Source organism: Primulina eburnea, chromosome 11 (genome assembly GCF_022965805.1).
Source record: "Primulina eburnea isolate SZY01 chromosome 11, ASM2296580v1, whole genome shotgun sequence".
In the NCBI taxonomy this organism is placed as follows: Eukaryota; Viridiplantae; Streptophyta; class Magnoliopsida; order Lamiales; family Gesneriaceae; genus Primulina; species Primulina eburnea.
The window spans coordinates 5,083,782-5,104,194 of NC_133111.1; the positions used below are offsets into that span (position 1 = coordinate 5,083,782).

The 20,413-nt window shown below is 35.1% G+C and overlaps 4 protein-coding genes across 5 annotated transcripts; all 4 read left to right on the forward strand.

Moving 5' to 3' along the window:
* Positions 1–1,445: 1,445 nt before the first annotated feature.
* On the forward strand, positions 1,446–2,060 carry LOC140804551 (uncharacterized). The gene has a single exon (XM_073160597.1). It carries the CDS (start codon positions 1,446–1,448, stop codon positions 2,058–2,060), a length of 615 nt encoding a protein of 204 aa, XP_073016698.1.
* Positions 2,061–7,601: 5,541 nt separating this feature from the next.
* On the forward strand, positions 7,602–10,948 carry LOC140804632 (trihelix transcription factor ENAP1-like). Its single transcript, XM_073160706.1, has 2 exons — positions 7,602–8,789; positions 10,644–10,948. The coding sequence occupies exons 1-2, from the start codon at positions 7,889–7,891 to the stop codon at positions 10,655–10,657; spliced, it is 915 nt and encodes a 304-aa protein (XP_073016807.1). The 5' UTR covers positions 7,602–7,888; the 3' UTR covers positions 10,658–10,948.
* A 907-nt stretch (positions 10,949–11,855) lies between these two features.
* On the forward strand, positions 11,856–14,057 carry LOC140805207 (transcription factor bHLH30-like). Its single transcript, XM_073161435.1, has 2 exons — positions 11,856–12,338; positions 13,402–14,057. Exons 1-2 carry the CDS (start codon positions 12,135–12,137, stop codon positions 13,873–13,875), a joined length of 678 nt encoding a protein of 225 aa, XP_073017536.1. The 5' UTR covers positions 11,856–12,134; the 3' UTR covers positions 13,876–14,057.
* An 862-nt stretch (positions 14,058–14,919) lies between these two features.
* On the forward strand, positions 14,920–20,110 carry LOC140804735 (ubiquitin-like modifier-activating enzyme atg7). 2 transcript variants are annotated; one of them, XM_073160838.1, is made up of 15 exons: positions 14,920–15,136; positions 15,278–15,443; positions 16,250–16,467; positions 16,659–16,850; positions 16,939–16,993; positions 17,072–17,166; positions 17,285–17,474; positions 17,577–17,685; positions 17,780–17,924; positions 18,001–18,159; positions 18,247–18,435; positions 18,562–18,762; positions 18,845–18,960; positions 19,095–19,254; positions 19,756–20,110. In XM_073160838.1, the coding sequence occupies exons 2-15, from the start codon at positions 15,308–15,310 to the stop codon at positions 19,930–19,932; spliced, it is 2,142 nt and encodes a 713-aa protein (XP_073016939.1). In that variant the 5' UTR covers positions 14,920–15,136; positions 15,278–15,307; the 3' UTR covers positions 19,933–20,110. The 2 variants fall into 2 exon arrangements, with proteins under 2 accessions (XP_073016939.1, XP_073016938.1); XM_073160837.1 differs by having other exon boundaries at positions 15,022–15,150.
* Positions 20,111–20,413: the final 303 nt, after the last annotated feature.

The window sequence follows — 20,413 nt, forward strand, 5'->3', positions numbered from 1 at the left end:
ATAAAAAAATTACCTTGTATTATAAATGTTAACATAACAGTTATGAAAACAGACAATTTCCCATTTTACAACAAAGATTATTGTGAGACCGTCTCATTAGTCTATTTTATTAGACAAATCTTTTATTTTGATCATCCATAAAAAAATATTACTTTGTAATTTAAATATGAGATGTGTTGACTCGTCTCATGAATAAAGATATGTGATATCGTCTCACAACATATCTATTTTATTTTTAATATATAATTCGAGAATATAACTATTTAATTTTCAAAAAAAAAAATGGAGTATGATTATTTATATGTATATAATTTTGAAAATGTCCCTACAAGTGTTGGATGAAATAGCAAGCTAAGAGAAATGTGCCGACAAAATTTGTCATCATGATTATTGAGACTCCTACAGTCCTCTTCTAATATTCCTATGCACTTGCACATACTATAATAAATGAAATTTATATTGATGTAGATATATACGAATATCTTTATATATTATATCAATAAAATTAAATACGAGATAATTCTAAAATAGTCGATCTAAGCAAAATATCTTGACAAATAAGTTATAAATATTGTATAATTATTATCATGTATAACTTATTAATTGACCTCCAATATATGCATTTATTTTTTTTATCAATAACAGAGATCTGTTTCAAATACATTAATTATAGAGAACGTTAATAAAAAATATATATATATTTTCTAAAATATTATTAATTTAGCCTAACATTAATTTGTTTTCCTTTAAAAATGTATTTTTTTTTTTCTAAATCTATTTGTGATTTTGGTTTTTTATATTGTTAAATTTCAGTTTTAATTACATATATTTCAAATTTTGATAATTTTTGTCATTTTTAATCTATAATACTGATGTGACACTGTATATGTCATCACTTCGACACAAAATTAGTTTCTTATCAGAAAAAATACTAAAGATTTATATAAAAAAAAGCATCACAGATAATGAGTAGACTAACAATGATATTTGACAAAATAAAATACTAAAATCATTAAAAATTGAATATATAAGACAAAAAGTACAGTTTTTATTTTATATTATATATATATTATAAAAAAAATAAATTTTGTAAAAAAATATAGAGCTCTCCAATCTTTTTAGACGCGATGAAAAAAATATAATTCAATTACAAAGAAATTGAAACATTATTTTATTTTAAAAAAAAATATTCCAATGTTATATTTATTTTTAATATATGTAAATCATAACAATCATTGTTTGAAAAAATATTGATCATTAAATTCATTATAATAATTTGGCAAGAAACAATATTTTATTGGTAATAATTTTTTTTTTAACAAAACTGACCTATAGATAAGTAATTAATAAAAAAGTAGCATAAAAATTTAAAATTTCTTAAATGATTAAATTGACATTTATAATTCAAAATAATAATAATAATATAATATAATAATTAATAAAAGATGTCATTATTGACGCCATATTATCACTCGACCCCTTCCCTCCTTTCCACTTTCACTGGAAAAAACAAAGAACAGAGAGAGAGAGAGAAGCAATTGGGAGACAAAGCCATGAAAAGCGCCATCAGATGCTGCATATCCTGCATTCTTCCATGCGGAGCACTCGACGTAATTCGGATAGTTCACGCCAACGGCCGCGTCGAAGAGCTCGGCACCGCCGTGAAAGCTGCGGAGATACTGAAACTCCACCCCCGGCACATCCTGAAGAAGCCCACCTCCAAATTGGATAATCAAGGCACGTGCCCCAGGATCGTAGTCGTTCCACCCGACTCGCTACTTAAACGGGGTAAGATTTATTTTCTCATTCCTCTGCCTCCGTCGCCGGAGAAAAATCGACCGAAGAGGAAGAAGAAAGAGTCTCATCACGAAAGCGGCGAGGGTACGATTCCGATGAGAAATTTATCCATCTCTGATCGGCACTTGACTGAGATTTTATCGGAAAAGGTTTCCGATGATAGGGATAGGCGACGAGGGCGGCGCGTCGGCGTTTGGAGACCTCATTTACAGAGCATTTCGGAGCTGCCGGCTGAAGCAAATTCATTCATGCGCAGTAATTAATCTTTTTCTTTTTTCATTTAGGATTATATTATTATTAATTAAACTAATAAATAAATAAATAAATAAATAAAGCTCCGAATATACACTTCTATATTTTAAAATTGTTGTTTTATATAATCAATAATAAATAAATATAATTTATGATATTCGATTTTAGATTACCAATTTATTCATTTATTTGAGGACTTTATTTATTTTATAATAATGCCAAATAAGTTATCGTGTAAATAAATTAAAATAATTTATTAAAAATAATAATAACTAAATTTTCTTTTTCTTAAACAGTAAAGATACACACACAATAAGGGTGTATATGTGCACGTGTATTGAGAAAAATAGCATGATCTCCTTGATTATTAAAATTATCAAACTTTAATATTAACATCATATTAAAACTTTTTCCTATTAATGATAGACTATGAATTTTAAAAATTTACAAATATTCCAACTATATTCTTAAAATAAAAAATAACTTTTATTTGTATATATATGTTTTTAAAAATAAAAATTTGTGTGAAACGGTCTCACGAGTCGTATTTTGTGAGACATATATTTTATTTTGGTCATCCATGAAAAAATATTACTTTTTATGCCAAGAGTATTACTTTTAATTGTGAATATCGGTGAGGGTTGACCCGTCTCACAGGTAAAAATTCGTGAGACCATCTCATAAAAAACTTATTTTTTTAAAATTGAAAAATATGTTTGTTCGATCTTAAATTTGAATTATTGATATCAGATAAACAATAAACGACGACATTATTTTGTATCAATGCGTCCAAGATATTTGTTTGACCTTATCTCCTACTATATATGTCCAAAACCTTTTTATTTTATAATATATTTTCTTAAAGTCATGTTTATATCGTACCAACATAAACTTCTCCAAAAACACATTATGGAAATTTCGAAGAACGGACATCTTTCTATGGATTATGCTACATAAACGACGAGACTTACATATTGTATTTGAAATTACAAATTATTTTAAGTACAATTTTGAAAGAGCTTTTTTTAAATAAAGTAATGAATAATTTTGTAATTTTCCTCGTTTTCTTACTTCTATTATCTTCTCAAACCCAAAATCCAAATTAACCCTGAATATCAACAAAAAAATTTTTTTAAAAAAAACTTGTGTGAGACGGTCCATGAGTCGTATTTTGTGAAACAGATCTCTTATTTAGCTCATCCATTAAAAAATATTACTTTTTATGCTAAGAATATTATTTTTTATTGTAAATATTGATAGAGTTGACCCGTCTCACAGATAAAAATTCATGAGACCGTCTTACAAGAGACCTACTAAAAAACTAAAGTGGCAAGTGAGGTAAATTTCCTACCCCTTTCTGTGCTGTATTCACGCACTCTCTTCAATTGCACCTTCAGTTCTATACCTGCATTCATGAACATTAAATTTTTTCTCTGGATGATATAGTGTGTGTTTTTAGCAATTATTTGGGGTGTCTTTTCGAAATAGAAGAATGTATAAATTTTTTGGGTTCAATCACGTTGAACTGCGAGATCTACTAGAAATCAGAAATTGTTGAATGAAAACAACTAGGAGAAGGACTCACATGAGAAAATGAATGAGACTGTTGGGTGCAATAATTGTCTCTGTTTGGTAGAGAGATCGAACTGTGATGTTGGAGCTGCTGTGCGGTTTAAGAGATTTGAGTTACGCCATTACTACTAGTTATAGCTTTTGGTAAAGCGGCAAGCGTTCGGTCCAACAATTGGTATCAGAGCCAAGGTCACGGGTTCGATTCTCATCGATTGAAAGGAGTGCAATTATTAGGAGTGAGATTGTTGGGTGCAATAATTGTCCCCGCTTGGTAGAGCGATCGAATCATGATGCTTGAGCTGCTATGCGGTTAAAAGATTTGATTTGCACCATTACTACTAGCTATAGCTTTTGATAAAGCAGCAAGCGCTCAGTCCAACAGAGACGATCTAAAAGATGGAAGAAAAAAATGAATTTTTGGTTAGACGCATGGAATTAGCCAACATTTTTCTTCGAATATCACTTTTTATATGGTTACTAAGATGTTTCAGTTCGTCATATTATTTCTTTAACTGCCTATGGATTTAGCAACCGTTTGTGCTTATGCATATATGCACTTGCGTACACGTGCTTTCTGCCCCTTTGTATATAGTTTTTATTGTATTCAATAAAGCTGGAAAAGGCCTTTGACAGGAAAAGGAAACGATGTTACTCTGTGTAACTGCCGTGCCACCAAATCTCTCTTTTTTACACGTGGAAAAAGTATTCCTCAAAATCTCTTGTTTTTTTAAGCTTCTCAATTGCTCACTTTATACATGCATTTCTTTGTATAATTCAGAATACCGATTCTTCTAGTCAGAACAACATAAATAATTTATTCTCCATTTTGGGATTTGTTTATGTTGATATTGATTTGTGTGTGTTAATGAGTTTTTTGTTTGTGTTGATAAAAATTGGGGAATAGAGAGTTTGTCACAGATAAGAAAATAATAACGGTATAGAGATGAGCTTGTATCGTGTTATATTTTATGGAAGTATAAGAATGATTGGTTAAAGGTTCTCACGTGCGCCGGCGCAAGTAGTGCAAATCAAGGGCCTGATTTGAACCAGAGGAAAAATCTTGATTTGTGTGCAAGCGTACGAGCGTAACCTGAGTGTATAAAAAACACTCAAGAAACATCCACTTTTATCCCTCGTTCTTGCTTTCATTCTCCTGTTTACATTCTGCACAAACTGCTTCTGTTATGTGTGATCTACTGATAAAGTTCATATACTATTTCGTTCGTTAGTCTGATGATTTGTAAAACATCTCTATAGATGTGCCCGTTGTATCATGAGAAACAATCATTTTGTTAAATCTTCTAAACACATTTTGGAAGAGACAGATTTGTTTTAAGGAACTGTAATTGTTGCATCTATCGGTTTGATTTATTGTTTTCTTGTTGTTCATATATACATGATATTTATACTTTCAATAGTATACTTATTTCATTTAAAACTTTGTCTTAACGAATTTCTTTCGTTCACTTTTTTTACTCGCGATCTTCGTATTTTTGTTTTTAGCATTTTAGCTATCTGTCTCAACCAGAAATTTCAGCATCATAAATTTAAAGTTCAGCGATGGTCCACTCAGATTTCTTACAACTTTATTAACAATTTGCATATTTTGTATAACATTAAGCAATGTCTTCCATTAGATGGAATTTTGAGAATGCTAGGCGACATCAACTTCAACGAGACGACCTGAACAATAAGAAGATCAACTTGCACATCGTCGTGAATATCACCGGAGATGTCGAACAGAGTCGATGAACGCGACAACTTCAAACCATTCGCCTACAACCCAGCAATTCAGTTTCATTAATTTATGCTGCATCAAAATCAAAATGGAAAAAATAAAGTTTCAAGATAAGTATTCACAGACGACATCTCACATATAATTATTTTTTGGCAAAAATTGGTGTGAGACGGTCTCACGGGTCGTATTTTGTGAGACATATATCTTATTTGGGTCACCCATGAAAAAATATTACTTTTATACTAAGGATGTGTTTGGTTGAGTGGATTAAATAAGGATAGATTAATAGTCAAATATTTATCGTTAAAATTTTAAGATGTTTTAATAATCATTTTGACCCGGTTTAAGATCCAATTTTATGGATAACTAATTGATTAATAAAATTGGATCTTAAACCGGGTCAAAATGATTATTAAAACATCTTAAAATTTTAACGATAAATATTTGACTATTAATCTATCCTTACTTAATCCACCCAACCAAACACACCCTAAGAGTATTATTTTTTATTGTGAATATCGGTAAGATTGACCCGTCTCACGGATACTTAATTTTTTTTTTTTGCTACCAAAGAGCTTTTTTTTTCTTTGGCATATTCTACCAGCAAACGAATTCAAAATTCTCACGTAAATTGTTTTGTTCTATTTTTTCCATGAGACATGTAAAGTTGTGCAGAATTGATTGATTCATTTAAATTTTTCTTCTTTCAAACATTTTGGAGATTTTTCATTAAATTGTATCATGTTAAATTTTTCTCCCGTTATATTATATCATTATTTTATATTTCTAAAATGTCGATAGGGCCCAGGCCCAACAAGTTCGAGTCGGCCCATGAGACCCAAACTCGATGGGATGACGCAAGGATAAAATTTTGAGGTATGTGGAGGTTGGAGTTCACACGTTAATTCTTAATCCAACGTGTCTTATCGTGGATTTTCAATAGATAGGACAATGCATCAACTCAAAGTGAAGGACAGATAAGGCCAAAAAGCTAAAAATCGAAATAGTGAGTCTCATGTGATATCGTCTCACGAATCATAATCTGTGAGACGGGTCAACCCTACCTATATTCACAATAAAAAGTAATACTTTTAGCATAAAAAATAATACTTTTTTATGGGTGACCCAAATAAGAGATTCGTCTCACAAATACGACCCGTGAGACCGTCTCACACAAGTTTTTGCCAAATCGAAATTATAATCCTTTAGGACTTGTAGTATTGTTCCACAGGACAGGTCTTAGGTTGGACGGTTCGGAGACCAGGACAGTGGTTAGAGCAGTTGGGTTTTCGGTGGTGATCCAGTAGAGGTCCGTGGTTTTCGTTTTCTCCTTCAGAATTATGTTTTCATTATGGTTTTATTAATGTTTAAGACTGCTGTTATTGTTCTGTTTTCGTTTGGGTTGTAAGATGATTAATTATTTGATTTTCGCTGTTTAATTGTTGTTATTAAGTTTAATGTTATATGTTTATTAATCTGTTTAGTAGTGGCTCGGGTAAGGGCGCTACATCTCGTATCTATAAATACATAGCATTTTCAAGTAGGAGATAGTCAATTCTTTGCATCTCAGTTTTCTTCAATATATAATTTTCAAATTTCAGCGTGTAAATGATATCAACTCCGTCCCTCTAACATTTTTCTTCGTGATTTCAAGTGTGTTTGATGATTGATCAGCATCACAGCTTCGTCCTTATCAACAATAACCCAACGCTTTATAAAATACTCCCCCTATTTATAGGTGAGCATCACCCATGCATGTATATTATTCCCTATAACACAAGTTTATTACCGTACTAGGGTTGATAACTCTGATAGAATAAAAATATGATATATAAAGTGTGATATCAAAATGGTTAATATTGATCTAACTAAAGATTTTTCAAATGATTGAAACGTGGTTAGATGTCCTTAATCTCCCATTTTTTTCGGGTGAGATTTTTTAAAGTTGTGTTTTGATCGATAAATTTGAAACGATAAATTTCAAATGTTTTGATTCGTTCGAATGAACAAATTTGAAGTGTATTTTAAATCTATAATTTCAATAATAATTATAGTGAATATTTAAAAAATCAAATTTGAAATTTTTGCATTCCTGAAAATTCAAATTCATCTGTCCAAATCCAAGTACAACGTAACACTTTCATATTATTTATTTATTATAGTTAATATTCAAGGGCTATTTACCAAAATCTATTATATTTGTTTTAATATGACGTCATTTAAAAAGAATTTGAAAGTCGCCTGGCCTGAACCGATAGTCGGTTCGGACGGGCCCGTTTTCTCCCCCGATAATAATGACACAAGCAATCGGTAACCCAAACGCCCAAACCACGACGTCACCAATGACTCGGAAATCGCGTGCCCGTCGATTTCACGCGCTCCCCCCGGCGGTACCCTTATCCTTTCCCCCACATACCCTATTACCCCACGCCTTTCCCCATCCGCCGTTCTCTCGCCGATTCCTTTTCCAACTTCTGCTCCATCTGCCTTTATTCAATTTTCTCTTCCATTGATTTCAGATCTAGATATATGGGCGATCTAACGGAATCGTCAACCCTCCAGACGCCGCCGTCGAGGCAACTGCCGTTCCGGGAGGATTGCTGGTCCGAGGAGGCTACTTGGACTCTGGTTGACGCTTGGGGCCGCCGTTACCTGGAACTCAACCGTGGGAATCTCCGTCAGAAGGATTGGCAAGAGGTGGCTGATGCCGTCAATGCTCGTCACGGTCATACGAAGAAGACTCGTCGCACAGATGTTCAGTGCAAGAACCGGATCGATACACTGAAGAAGAAGTATAAGATCGAGAAGACTAAGATCTCTGAATCTAATGGTACGTTGACATCGTCGTGGCCGTTTTTCTCTCGTCTCGAGTATTTGGTTGGATCTAATTCTCATAAGCATCAGAATGTTAAAGCCACGCCTTTGGCGATGGTGCCGTTTGGGGCGTCTCAGTATACGCCGCCTACATCCCTGCCATCACCGCCGATGGCCGTTCCATTGACGTACCGAAAATCGCCTTCCTCAGCGATGGTTACTCCGGTGATTTTGCCTCAGAAACGTCCGATGCCGTCGCCACCTGTGGACGAGTTGTATTTTAAGAGGAATTATTCTGTAATGGCTGCTGCTGCGGCTGCAGCGGGTGAAGATGATGGAGAATCGGAAGGGGCTGAAGCGGATGGGAGCGAGGAAAGGGGTGCGGAGGTGGAAGATGATGGGGAGGATGGGATGGGAAGGTTGGCGAAGGCGATTGAGAGGTTTGGTGAGATTTATGAGAAGGTGGAGGGCATGAAGCAGAGGCAGATGGTTGAGTTGGAGAAGCAGAGGATGCAGTTTGCCAAAGATTTGGAAGTTCAGAGGATGCAATTGTTTATGGATACTCAGGTTCAGCTAGAGAAGATCAAGCGGGACAAGAGATCTGGATCTGCTGATGGTATGCATCACAATATCATGTATTCATGTTAATATATCAACTTAATATGCTATAACTCCATTTGATTTAGTATATAGAGAGGTTCACATTGAAAGGAATTAGTTGATAAATTGTTTGATTTTGTTATTGGGTTGGATGTTATCTTTTGGTTCCTAAATTGGGTTTTTCTTCCTGAATTATTTTGCTACTCGCGGTTCTTAAATTAGGGAATATAAGTCTGGTACATGGGACAAACATGTGGCTTGATGGTGGACAATCATAAAAAGACTGAGACATTTTGAAAAATGACCTTTTTAGAATCTTTAGATCCATGACTTTCATTGTATATTAATTGCGTACTTTGTTTGGTCATATATCTAATCTATATGTTGAAATATAGAAGTCATGTTTCCAACTGCGTGGCTTCAAGACTGTAGAGGTGCAGTGTGAATTTTGAGGCTGATGTGATGTACTGCCGTCTGGAGAAATTTGTTGGTGCATTTTCTTCTTGGGTATTGATGGATGGACATGTTTTACTTTTAGTTTTAACAATTTTACTTCTCCATAGAACTGAACAAGAGATCTCTGTGCTTTTCCTTTTCCCTTTTCGATGCTGGCATAATTTATCTGTGCTGTTTCAAGAACCTCTTGCCACTCTTGCTTTTTAGTTGATAACATTTTACAATATCTCTGGCATTGGTACTTTTGTCGCAATTGTACAGAATTTCTGTGCATCACTATTATCTTTTTCATACTTGTACATTAGTGTTAAGTAGCTCAAGTTTTGTACTTTTATTTAAGAAAAATCCATCCTCTCTGTATGTCACAGAGTAATCGTTTAGTAAATGTTGAACTCAGAGAGGACAAACTCTGTGTAAAGAAAAAGTTTAATTACTCAGCTGTTATCCTATAATAACATAGCAGGCCATCAGAGGTTGTCGAAGTTCCATTAGTTCTCGTGTAAATACCATCTTAAAGTTTTTGCTAAATAATGCTGCCTTGGGCACCTTTGTATTGTTCTTCGGCAAAACCAAAAAAAGTACATAGGACTGATTATTTACTGGATACTTGATGGAAGTTTCTTCATGCATTTGAAGGATAATGAATAACCTCCACACCCTTCCCAGAGACATTAAACAAAACTGTTGAATTGTGTCAGCTTTCAGAAGTTTTATTACGACTTTGTATCTATACATAGAGTTTGAAACCTATATTTCATTGTTTCACTATATTGTTTTCTTCATTGCCTACTATGTTTGTTTAACGAGTAACTACAACTACAAATTAATCTTCATACAAGTCGAATATTCTTCTGGTACCTGAGAGAGAATAGGTGGTTATCAGATCTAATCAGAATTGACTTTCGTTACTTATTATAAAAAAACTGTTTTGGCATTTGGTCCTTTTGTTATCGGAAAACTGAAGTATCTTTTGTTCTGTCCTTGACATATTATTTAATTTTTTTCAGCTCTTGGTATCCTTTAAAGAAAAAGGATCCTGGCAGATCCTTGTACCTTATCCTTGTACCTTAATATTTTCTTGGTAAATGATAGTATATGATGGATACTGAGGTCCCAAACATTTTTCCCCCAGACGCCTTAAAGTTATTTATAATATCCAGTTTTTATTAAAAGCTGATGACGCCTCATGTTGGAGCCGTAAGAATTCGTTACAAGGAATTGCTACATTGCTTTTTGTGGTTTATTCAGCCTTCATCTCTGCACTGTAGATTTAACTGTAGTAAATGTATTAGACATCCGCTTGGGAAGGTAAGTGGTGCTGTGAACTTGCTCTTTTATTTTTGTTGTAGTCTTAATCTTGTCATGCAGCTGGTCTCCATATTCCTTTTCGTAAAGTTTCCTTTACATGCTGCAGATCTTTATAGCTAGCCATGGAGAAGGGACCTGAGAGGCATCCCTTGTAGGAGTAAGGAACATTAATGGGTTTGCCATTCGACATTTACTCGTTCCTTTCAATAGCCGAGGAAAGTGCGAGACTTGGAATTGACTTGGTATCCGACCAAATTTATCTCGGAAGATAACTTCTTTATTTGTCTTTATCTTGTAACTGCTGAGTGAGTGATTTGGTTTTAGTCTAGGTTTCATCTTTGATATTTGTTCTATGCCAAATGTTTTTAACTTGTAACCCTTATTAAAATGGAAACACATTGGTTCAGGCATCAAGTCGCTCTCATTACTTAGTATCGGAGTCCCTGGATGTCTGTTTCTAGTTTGTTTTCTTCATTAATTTTACCATGTGTTTTTGGAGAATAAATAAATAATGAAATATCTATACACAAACTTCTCCATGGAGATGCATGCATCTACACCCCACATATTTGAAATCAAGTTTTTAAATTCGGGAAGAAGAGCGACAAAACTGCAGACTTCATATCATATTCATAATCGCAGATAAAATAAACATCGGTTCATCTTATATTGTATATATGTACCTAATATGAGTACAATGATAAATTAGTTTAAGATGAATGCAAAGAATCAACGAACTCAGTAGCGTTGGCGGTTGGCCTTGTTAATAAATTAATGGACGAGTGAGTCAACTTACTCGCCAGGTTAAAAACCATTGCTTCAAATAGCACTCGAGCGCTTAAGCCCACACTAGAAAGTTTCTTTTCATCGAGAGATCGAACTGGGATCGATTCACGTCGAAATGCAGGAATTCTACAGGAAAAAGATGTGGATGTTTTCTGACTGATTACTGCGTTGTTATCTTCTTCCCCACTCCATATTGTTCTTCTTCTCTGCCTTGGTCTCCGCACCCCTACTTCAAGAAAATTATGTCCATTCCATCGCCTACCGCACCCATTTCTTCTATTGCCACTCTGAAGATCCGCTCTAAATTGCTCTCTTTTTGGTTTGCTCTGGCCACTCGCCCTCCTGGCCTTGACCCCTAGATTCTTTGCATTCTTATTGTTTCAGACCGCTCACATACGCTCAGGATTTTTTTTTTTTTTTTACAAAAACCATTGGTATGCGTCAGTGGTGTGCAGCTGTGATTTAAGGATAATCGAAATTTAGGTTTCTTTGTACTTGAAGTTCTGGGTTTTAGTTTCACAAGCATCAAACGGCTCTTGTGGTAACTGAGATTTCTTGTTTTTTGTTTCCTGAAGCACAGATAGTTCTACTGGTGGTTTTGCACGAAAAAAGCATTTGTTTTTCTTGCTCGTGCGTTGTGGTCTTTTTTCTTGAAACAAGAGCTAGCAAGTTTGTGTTTCTTGAACTATAGATCACATTTTCATCTGCATACTGATCCTTGAGTTACATTTAATTATATTGTAACCATACAAGGATTTGGATTGTGATTATTTATTGCGGGAAGGCATAAACGTTAAATTAGAGTGGATCAATGCCAGTTGCGCAATCATTGGTGTTGGATGGTGAGAAGGGGGAGTTGGCGAATTCTTTAGGGAGAATGGCGAAGAATAACGGAGTTTCTGAGGCAAAATCTATGGCTGCTTTAAAGAACCATAGAGAAGCAGAGAGGAGGAGGAGAGAAAAAATCAACGTGCATCTGGCCACCCTTCGAGGTCTGGTACCTTGCAATGAAAAGGTTGGTTATATTTTTCCCTAGCAAAAATCATGTAGAATTATTTGTCTGCCATTCTTTTTCAACATTAGTTAGTAATTTTGAGATACTTTGTAACATTCCATTTTTTAGCTTGTTTTCTGGTGTTGCATGTCAAATAATTTAACAGGCGTGGATACTGCAGCTCTGACTCTCTTAGTAGATATTGCATTGACTTTGGTGGCAAATTGGTAAAAATAAGATTATTCCAGAAAGCCAAAACTCTTATAATTGTGAGATTTGTCTGTACTATAAGCTAGAATCTGTGTTTTTATATGAGTAATGTGAATTATTTTATGGTTCAATTGCTATCACATCTTGTCATGGTTGTAAAATTTGACTTTATGAAATAGGGTAAGCGATATTATGAGATTCAAATGGAGAAGACAAGCTGGTGGTCATCATGAATTCGAGTTGGTCATTTGTCCATCTTTGATTTATGTCTAATTTGACTTTATTATTGTACTGACATCAGCCCAGGCATTAAGTTGGGATGTTAAAGAAATTGGCATTGTTTAGTGACTAGTGTTTATGTTTTTGCTGAACTTTGGAACTATTTCTTGAATTTGTGGTCGTGCAGAAAATAAAATATTCATTTGTATAGCAATTCAAAAGAAATACTTGAGTTGAAAATGATAAATGTAAAGAAAAATGAACAGTCTAAATGATGTCTTAAAGGTCTACTTCCCCATAATTTGAGATCCAACTTCTTGACTTGAGTGAAATCTTCAGTTTCAGTAGAATCAGAAGATAAAATCCAAATTTTTATCACTGCAACTATCCAAGTTAGATGTTTATTCATGTAATTTTCCTCATCAATGGCTTTCCAACAATTTCTCTCTTTATGTTTATGGGTGAGTTACAATTTCTTCTGCTGTTCATTTTGGCTGCCTATGTAGCTTTGCTATCTAAACATGTCGTTTGGGTTTGTGCACAATTTTAAATTTTAAATTGCACATTTCAAAATTGCTACTGTTTTCGGTACAACGGCAGTCAAAATTTTTCTTTTCCCGAAAACTCTAAGCTTTATATGCAAGTACTTTGACAGATGGATAAAGCCGCTCTACTAGCTCAAGTAATCAACCAAGTGAAACAGTTGAAGAAAACTGCAACAGAAGCCAGCGAAGGCTTACACCTACCAATGGACACGAATGAAGTAAACATTGAGAAACTTGAGGGAAGTGACGGTTCATTCTTGCTGAGAACTTCTCTTTGCTGTGAGTACAGGCCCGATCTCCTGTCTGATTTAAGAAAAACTATCAAGAATCTTCCTTTCCATTTAACAAAATGTGAGATTTCAACCTTGGGAGGTCGTGTAAAGGCCGTATTCTTCCTCGATATTACCAAAGAAAGTGCTGCCAACAGTGCCGAAAATCTAGAACTCATGACGAACTCAGTTCGTTCAACTTTGAGTAGCATTCTTGACAAGGTCTCAGCCTCGGCAGAATACGAGCAACAGTTGGTATTTCCTCAGAAGAGGCAAAGGGTTTCTTACTTGGATTCTTCGTGCTCTTCTTCATGAGAGGTTCTAGTGTTATCGATGGTCGATGCTGTCGAATGCATCATAGTAGCCACACACTGGCTTGATAATGCTGTGAAAGATTGAACAGACTTTTCATATTTCTAGACTTGGACTTGTATAAATAATATAATCCTGGTAAAGAATAAATAAAGTTGGTGTTTCTTGGTAGAAGATTTACGGAATTCTCGGCTTCATATACAAATACAACATACACTCACAGTACCCGAAGAAAAAAATGGTATTGCTATTTAAAGTTTTGCCGTAGATAGCTTTTTCAAATAGAAAAAAAAATATTTTATACCCCACTTTAAATTTTCCAGACCCAAAAAACCCAAGCCAATGTTTAATTTTAATCCCTAGAAATAATTTTCATTTTTTTAAAAAAAGAACAATATATTCATATTTTAATAAATGGTCCAAGTATGTTTGTAATTTTAGAGAATTACTAATTTATGATATTGACGAGATCATCCTTTTGTATAAATGTCTTCAAAATTAATTTATCAATTTATTGAATTTATTATTTTAACACAATGAATCAAGTCGATAACGAAAAATATTATTTTAGAGATATTATTAATTTATCTAATATTAATTATTGAACATGAGATTGTCTCACGGATCCTAATATGTGAGACGGGTCAACCATACCCATATTTACAATAAAAAGTAATATTTTTAGCATAAAAAATAATAATTTTTCATGGATGACCCAAATAAGAGATCTGTCTCACAAATACGACCTGTGAGACCGTCTCACACAAGTTTTTGTCTTGAATTAGTATGGGATCTGGGTGAGACAACAAGATGTTTAATAAAATGTTCTTCAATAAATATCTTTTTTGAGGGAAAAAAAAGATATTGGCTAAAAATTCCAAATTCTTTATATTCTAAAATAGAAAAAGATAGATATACATGTTAGTAGTGTTTGAAAAATAAATGATTATATAATAAAAAATATTTTGTCTTATACATTAAATATTAAATTGAAATTAATAAAAAAAAGTTGTTTTTGTAATAAAAATGTAGTGATACTCTTACTCCACGGTGATTCCAGTAATAATAATGGCTTGAAATAGGATGAGCGATGACTTCGTTACGTTTATGTCGTTGAATTCGATTCCCCTCGTCGATCGATTTCTTCTTAAACTACATAGGAATCGCGTCCATCAGTGGCTGAATGCGTGCTGAAATTATCGTAATCCGTGGTGATTTTCGGAGTAACTCGAAATTGGTGAACATCGGTTGATTTTCTTCAAAGGCAGGCAAAAACTCGTGAATTTATACTTGTACTAAGGGGGTTGATTTCTATGTCTAATTTTTATGTTCCATTCTGATCTATCAGCAACTTGGATTGGAGAGATAAATGTTTTCTTTTAACTTAAAATACATGAATTAAAAGAAGAGGGATCTGTATTGCGGCCTGCCTGGTATGGACGATCACGGGAAAGATTCTATTCTTCAATTTGCACCCTTGCAAAGTGCTGTGGACGAGGGTTTTTGGCACAGATTTTCGTCGCTGAAACTCAACAAGCTTGGGATTGAGGAGTCTCCCATTCCCATAACTGGTCTGCTCTCTCTGCATTTATGCTGAATTAAATCTAGTTCTTATATTTTTATTGCCTTCCTAGATAATATTTGAGTGGTGGACATCGAAATTTCCTGAATTTACTAGCTTACTGCTGATGTTAGCCTGCCTTGCAAATTGGTATAAGTTTCTTGTACAAAAATTCCGGTTCATTTGTGCGTTTGAGCTTCTTGTATTCTTTTGACTTTGAGCTGAAAAGTCAGATAAAGTAAACCATGAGTTTGAAGAGAGCAGAAATGGGTATGACTAAAGCATATAAAGTGCCGTATGTTTTCTGAAACCAGATTTTTTATTTATTTGTGATAATATAATAATACTCAAATCACGAGATTGCTAGTTATTGTAGTTTGAGAATATACTGTAAAGGTAGCAGCAGTATAGTTTAATTACGAGGATGCAAAAGCAGCAAAGCTGATGTTTCAGCGCTTGTGTTCCAATAATTGTCCGTGCTTGGCGATGATGAATCATATACATTCTTGCCGGGATGTTAATGTATAAGAGAAATCCAATTGCTTTTCTTGTGAGTGAGGAATTTTTCCTGCTGTTGCTGCTGTTATAAATGCCACCTAGGTCCTAACTGGCCTATCCCAAGTTTTAAAATAGGCAATGCTGAAAGCAGAATGAAGATGGAGAGCTAGCAATTAAATAGTCACTGCACTGGATTTAGTGTTTTCTTTACGAACTTATTCATTTATGTTTTCATTATTTATTTAGTATTAAGAAATACGACGATAGCTATTGATTATGCTTGATTACTGAGGATCGTTTCTTCTTGCCTCACGGCAGGTTTTGTCTCACCCTGCTCACATCGTCAAGTGTCAAATCATGTAACTCTTCTTTCTGAATCATTACCTCCGGAATCTAGTGAAGAGTTGCTTACTACAGCAATAAGTCGTGGGAACAGAAATAGGTGTCCTGTACCTGGCCTTCTTTACAATACAAACACATTGGAGGGATTCAAGGCACTGGACAAACAAACCCTGCTTAGGGCGGAAGCCAAAAAGGTACGCTTTTAATCCATTAGAGTTTATGCCACTCATCTTATAAGTTCTACTGCATTAATCATTTGCCAGTGTGAAATGCTTTTTAATTCCATATAGAGTTAGCATACTAATGTAACCTGATGAAATCATGAAATCTGATGTCGATTGTCGAGCATGAATATCTTCTGACATTTCTGTTTGCCAACTGTCAGATCTGGGAGGACATCCATTCAGGAAAGGCGAAGGAGGATATGAGATTGCTTTTGAGATTCTTTGTTATTTCATTTGCTGACTTGAAAAAATGGACCTTTCACTACTGGTTTGCTTTCCCAGCTCTTATTCTTGATCCTCCAGCTACTGTGGTAGACTTGAAGCCATCTTCTCAGTGGTTTAGTTCGGAAGAGGTGCCTTGGTTATTATTAATTTTGACTTGTTATTGCTAGCTCTTTGAGCTGTCACTTCTGATTTTAAGGATATTATTTGTTCTTAAAGGCCGAATCCCTGGTATCTGCATGCAATGATTGGCGTAACAATCACTCTACAACAGGTAGAATATTTCCTGGGATTGTGGGGCTTGGTTATACTTCTGTTGCATTTGGATCATAATTTGTTTAGTCTCTTGCAGACGTTCCATTCTTCCTGTTATCTATTGCTCCAAATTCAACTGTGACTATTAAGCATATGGCAGACTTTGAAGCCTGCCAAATGGATGACCACAAGGTTTGCATTGTATAACATGATTTACAGTACTACTATTGCTATAGTTGAATGGAATAATAGAAATTCACCGATCAAGGTTGATGATACTCTAGTTCGCTAACTAGCTTGTTCTCTGCAGATTCTATTTGGATTTTATGACCCTTGTAACCTTCCAAATAACCCTGGCTGGCCTCTTCGAAACTTTTTGCTATTCATTCACGTGAGATGGGGCCTTGAGAAGGTTTGGTTTTTATGCTACCGTGAAAGTCGTGGTTTTGCAGATTTAGAGTTGTCCCTGGTGGGTGAAGCAATAATCTCAAGGTCACAAGGTAGATCAACCAGAGTAGTGTAACAGATCTCTTCATAATTTTGTTCTCTAATTTTAGCAGTCATGGTGTTTACCTGTGCTCGCGTTAAATACATGTACTTAGTATCAAGAAATCATCTAAGTATGCCAAATGTTGTTGGATGGGAGCATAACAACAAAGGAAAAAAGACTTCAAGGTGTATCAGCCTTGCCCAGACGATGGATCCAAACAGGTATGTTGCTTGAACCATCACTCAAAAATAAGGAATTGTAATTCGTACTGCATTTTGATATGCTTCTCACCACCCTTTTCTATAATTTGGACAGATTAGCCATTGCAGCTGCAGATTTGAACTTAAAGCTAATGAGATGGCGTGCATTGCCTTCCTTGAATCTCAATGTTTTGTCTGCAACAAGGTGCCTCCTTCTTGGTGCAGGTACACTGGGATGCCAGACCGCTCGAATGCTAATGGTAGGCTTTTGAGAGTCGTTGGTAAAGTTTTTAACATATGATTAGTAATTTTTTTTTCCTTTTGGCCATTTTGCAGGCATGGGGTGTCAGGAAAATTACGCTGGTTGACAGTGGCAAAGTGGCGATGTCTAACCCACTGCGGCAGTCTCTGTATACCTTGAATGACTGTTTGAATGGTGGTGAATTTAAGGCAGTCGCAGCAGCTAAAAGTCTGAGTTCTATATTTCCAGCAGTGGTTTGTAGTATATTTTTGGAAGCAGTTTAAAATTTGATGTTTTCAACTAGGTAAACATTCCTTTATCCATGGGTTATTGTGTCTTAGGAAGCTGAAGCTGTTGTGATGTCTATCCCAATGCCCGGGCATCCTGTACACAGTCAAGAAGAGATTAGTGCACTTGAAGGCTGCAGACAGTTACATGATTTAATTGATTCTCATGATGCGATCTTTTTGTTAACTGATACCAGGGAAAGTAGATGGCTTCCAAGTCTTTTTTGTGCCAGTGCCAACAAGGTTGATATTCTTGGTCTTTCTCTTTACTTTAGTTGAAATTTTTTTTGTTCGCTCTGTTTCCCTGGTTATATCTTGTAGCAGTTGACTCTTCTATATCAGATTTCAAACTTTTTGTATTGCCTGCAGATCGCAATTACTGCTGCTCTAGGGTTTGATAGCTTTCTAGTTATGCGCCATGGAGGTGGTTTTGTGAGCTCTTCTCATAGCGTAACAGCTGAAGCATCGAGTGATTCATCTGTCGAAGTCGGAAAAGTCTCCCTTACTGACAAAAGTAGGGGTCCGAGATTGGGTTGTTACTTTTGCAATGATGTCGTCGCTCCAGTTGATGTAATATATCAAAAATGCTGGCCGATTATTTATTTTTGCAGTTGCTGAAATTACAGTATTGATTTGTGTGGCTTTTCTGCAGTCAACCTCCAATCGTACCTTAGATCAACAATGCACTGTTACACGTCCAGGCCTCGCTCCTATTGCATCATCACTTGCAGTTGAAATTCTTGTTGGAATTCTGCATCATCCTTATGGGTAAGTTACTTGACGCATTGTCATTTTTCTATTAAATTTAGATGGAAATATTAAAGGTTGAGTAGCTGAATTTGTTCACTTCATTCTTGGGCTGCTTTTCTTTATGTTACAATGTATAACTGTCACTTGTGCAGGATGCTTGCCAAAGCTGAATTTGCAGACTCAACTGATGCTGGAAGCACTAATCAACCTCTTGGTATTTTACCCCATCAAATTCGAGGCTCCCTCTCACAGTTCTCTCAGATGACACTAGTGGGTCATGCCTCAACTAGTTGCACAGCGTGTAGCTTGACGGTAAGATGTGCATGCATGTAGAAATTGGTGGTGGAACTTTTGTTTGGCTAGCTACACATCCTCCCCACACATTGGTTGTGGGAGGAAAGAGTAGATATTTTTTCTAGTCTTTGCTTGGCTCCCACTAACCAACATTGACTAGAGCATTTTAGGTTAGTTGTCTGTTTCCTAGGTCTACTAGGCTAGGAGTGGATTTTACGAGTCTTTCTGTGTCCCACCCACACACCACTCTTGTATAACTCCAAACGGAAATGAATCTTTTTAAGTTATGCTCCTACTCTCCTCTTTCTGATGTTCGTCCACTTTGATTCTTTCACCCTCTTCTTTATTTTTTTTTGGGTTACGATCCTTGTTCTAGTTTTACGTTTGGATATTCGAGTTTTCAATTCCATTGTTACAACATAGCCTTGAAAAGTAAAAGTCATGCAACTGCATGGTAGTTGAGGAGCTGCAGTCCTGTTTGGATTTGAATCAATAATATTTCATATCCATGTATTTCAGGTGGTATCAGAATATCAAAAGAGGGGTTTAGATTTCATTCTTGAAGCCATTAACCATCCTATGTACCTAGAGGATCTAACTGGCTTGACCGAGCTGAAGAAATCTGCTTCCTCATTTGAAGTTGACTGGGACGATGAGATTGACGACGAAGTTGACGACGATTGTATTGAAATCTAACTCGTACATCTTTTGATTTGGCATTTTACCTTCTATTGTTTTTCGTTTCAGTAATTCAATGTATATTAACCGTAAGAAGGTTATCTTATTCTTGGCAATCTTTTTAACTGGCCGAACTGTAGATGTCTTTGTGAATTATTCTTATGCTACAATAAAAGTTAACCACGCATTTCAAGTATTTTGTTAAATCATATGCCACGTTTCAATCAACGTCGCATGCCAGGTAATTGGTTTAGATTCATTGCTTAATTGGATGTTCCATTTGAATCCATATCGATTAGATGCTGCAAATGAGCTATATTGAGCCGAACATGTATGATATGACAACGACATTTGTCATTAGAGCATCCGCAATAGGAAAGTGTTATAATATAAACCAACTTATCAAAAGTCGTAGGATCCACCGATACGTATTCATTATAACACCATATCTTTTTTTTATCCACATTTCTTTTAACATTAAAACTCATTATTTATGGAT

Coding starts and splice junctions, on each gene's coding strand:
- LOC140804551 (XM_073160597.1), top strand. CDS start 1,446: ATGTCATTATTGACGCCATATTATCACTCGACCCCTTCCCTCCTTTCC.
- LOC140804632 (XM_073160706.1), top strand. CDS start 7,889: ATGGGCGATCTAACGGAATCGTCAACCCTCCAGACGCCGCCGTCGAGG.
- LOC140805207 (XM_073161435.1), top strand. CDS start 12,135: ATGCCAGTTGCGCAATCATTGGTGTTGGATGGTGAGAAGGGGGAGTTG. Junction 12,339..13,401: donor TGGTACCTTGCAATGAAAAG/GTTGGTTATATT, acceptor GTACTTTGACAG/ATGGATAAAGCCGCTCTACT.
- LOC140804735 (XM_073160838.1), top strand. CDS start 15,308: ATGGACGATCACGGGAAAGATTCTATTCTTCAATTTGCACCCTTGCAA. Junction 16,994..17,071: donor TAACAATCACTCTACAACAG/GTAGAATATTTC, acceptor AGTCTCTTGCAG/ACGTTCCATTCTTCCTGTTA. Junction 18,961..19,094: donor ATTCTGCATCATCCTTATGG/GTAAGTTACTTG, acceptor TCACTTGTGCAG/GATGCTTGCCAAAGCTGAAT.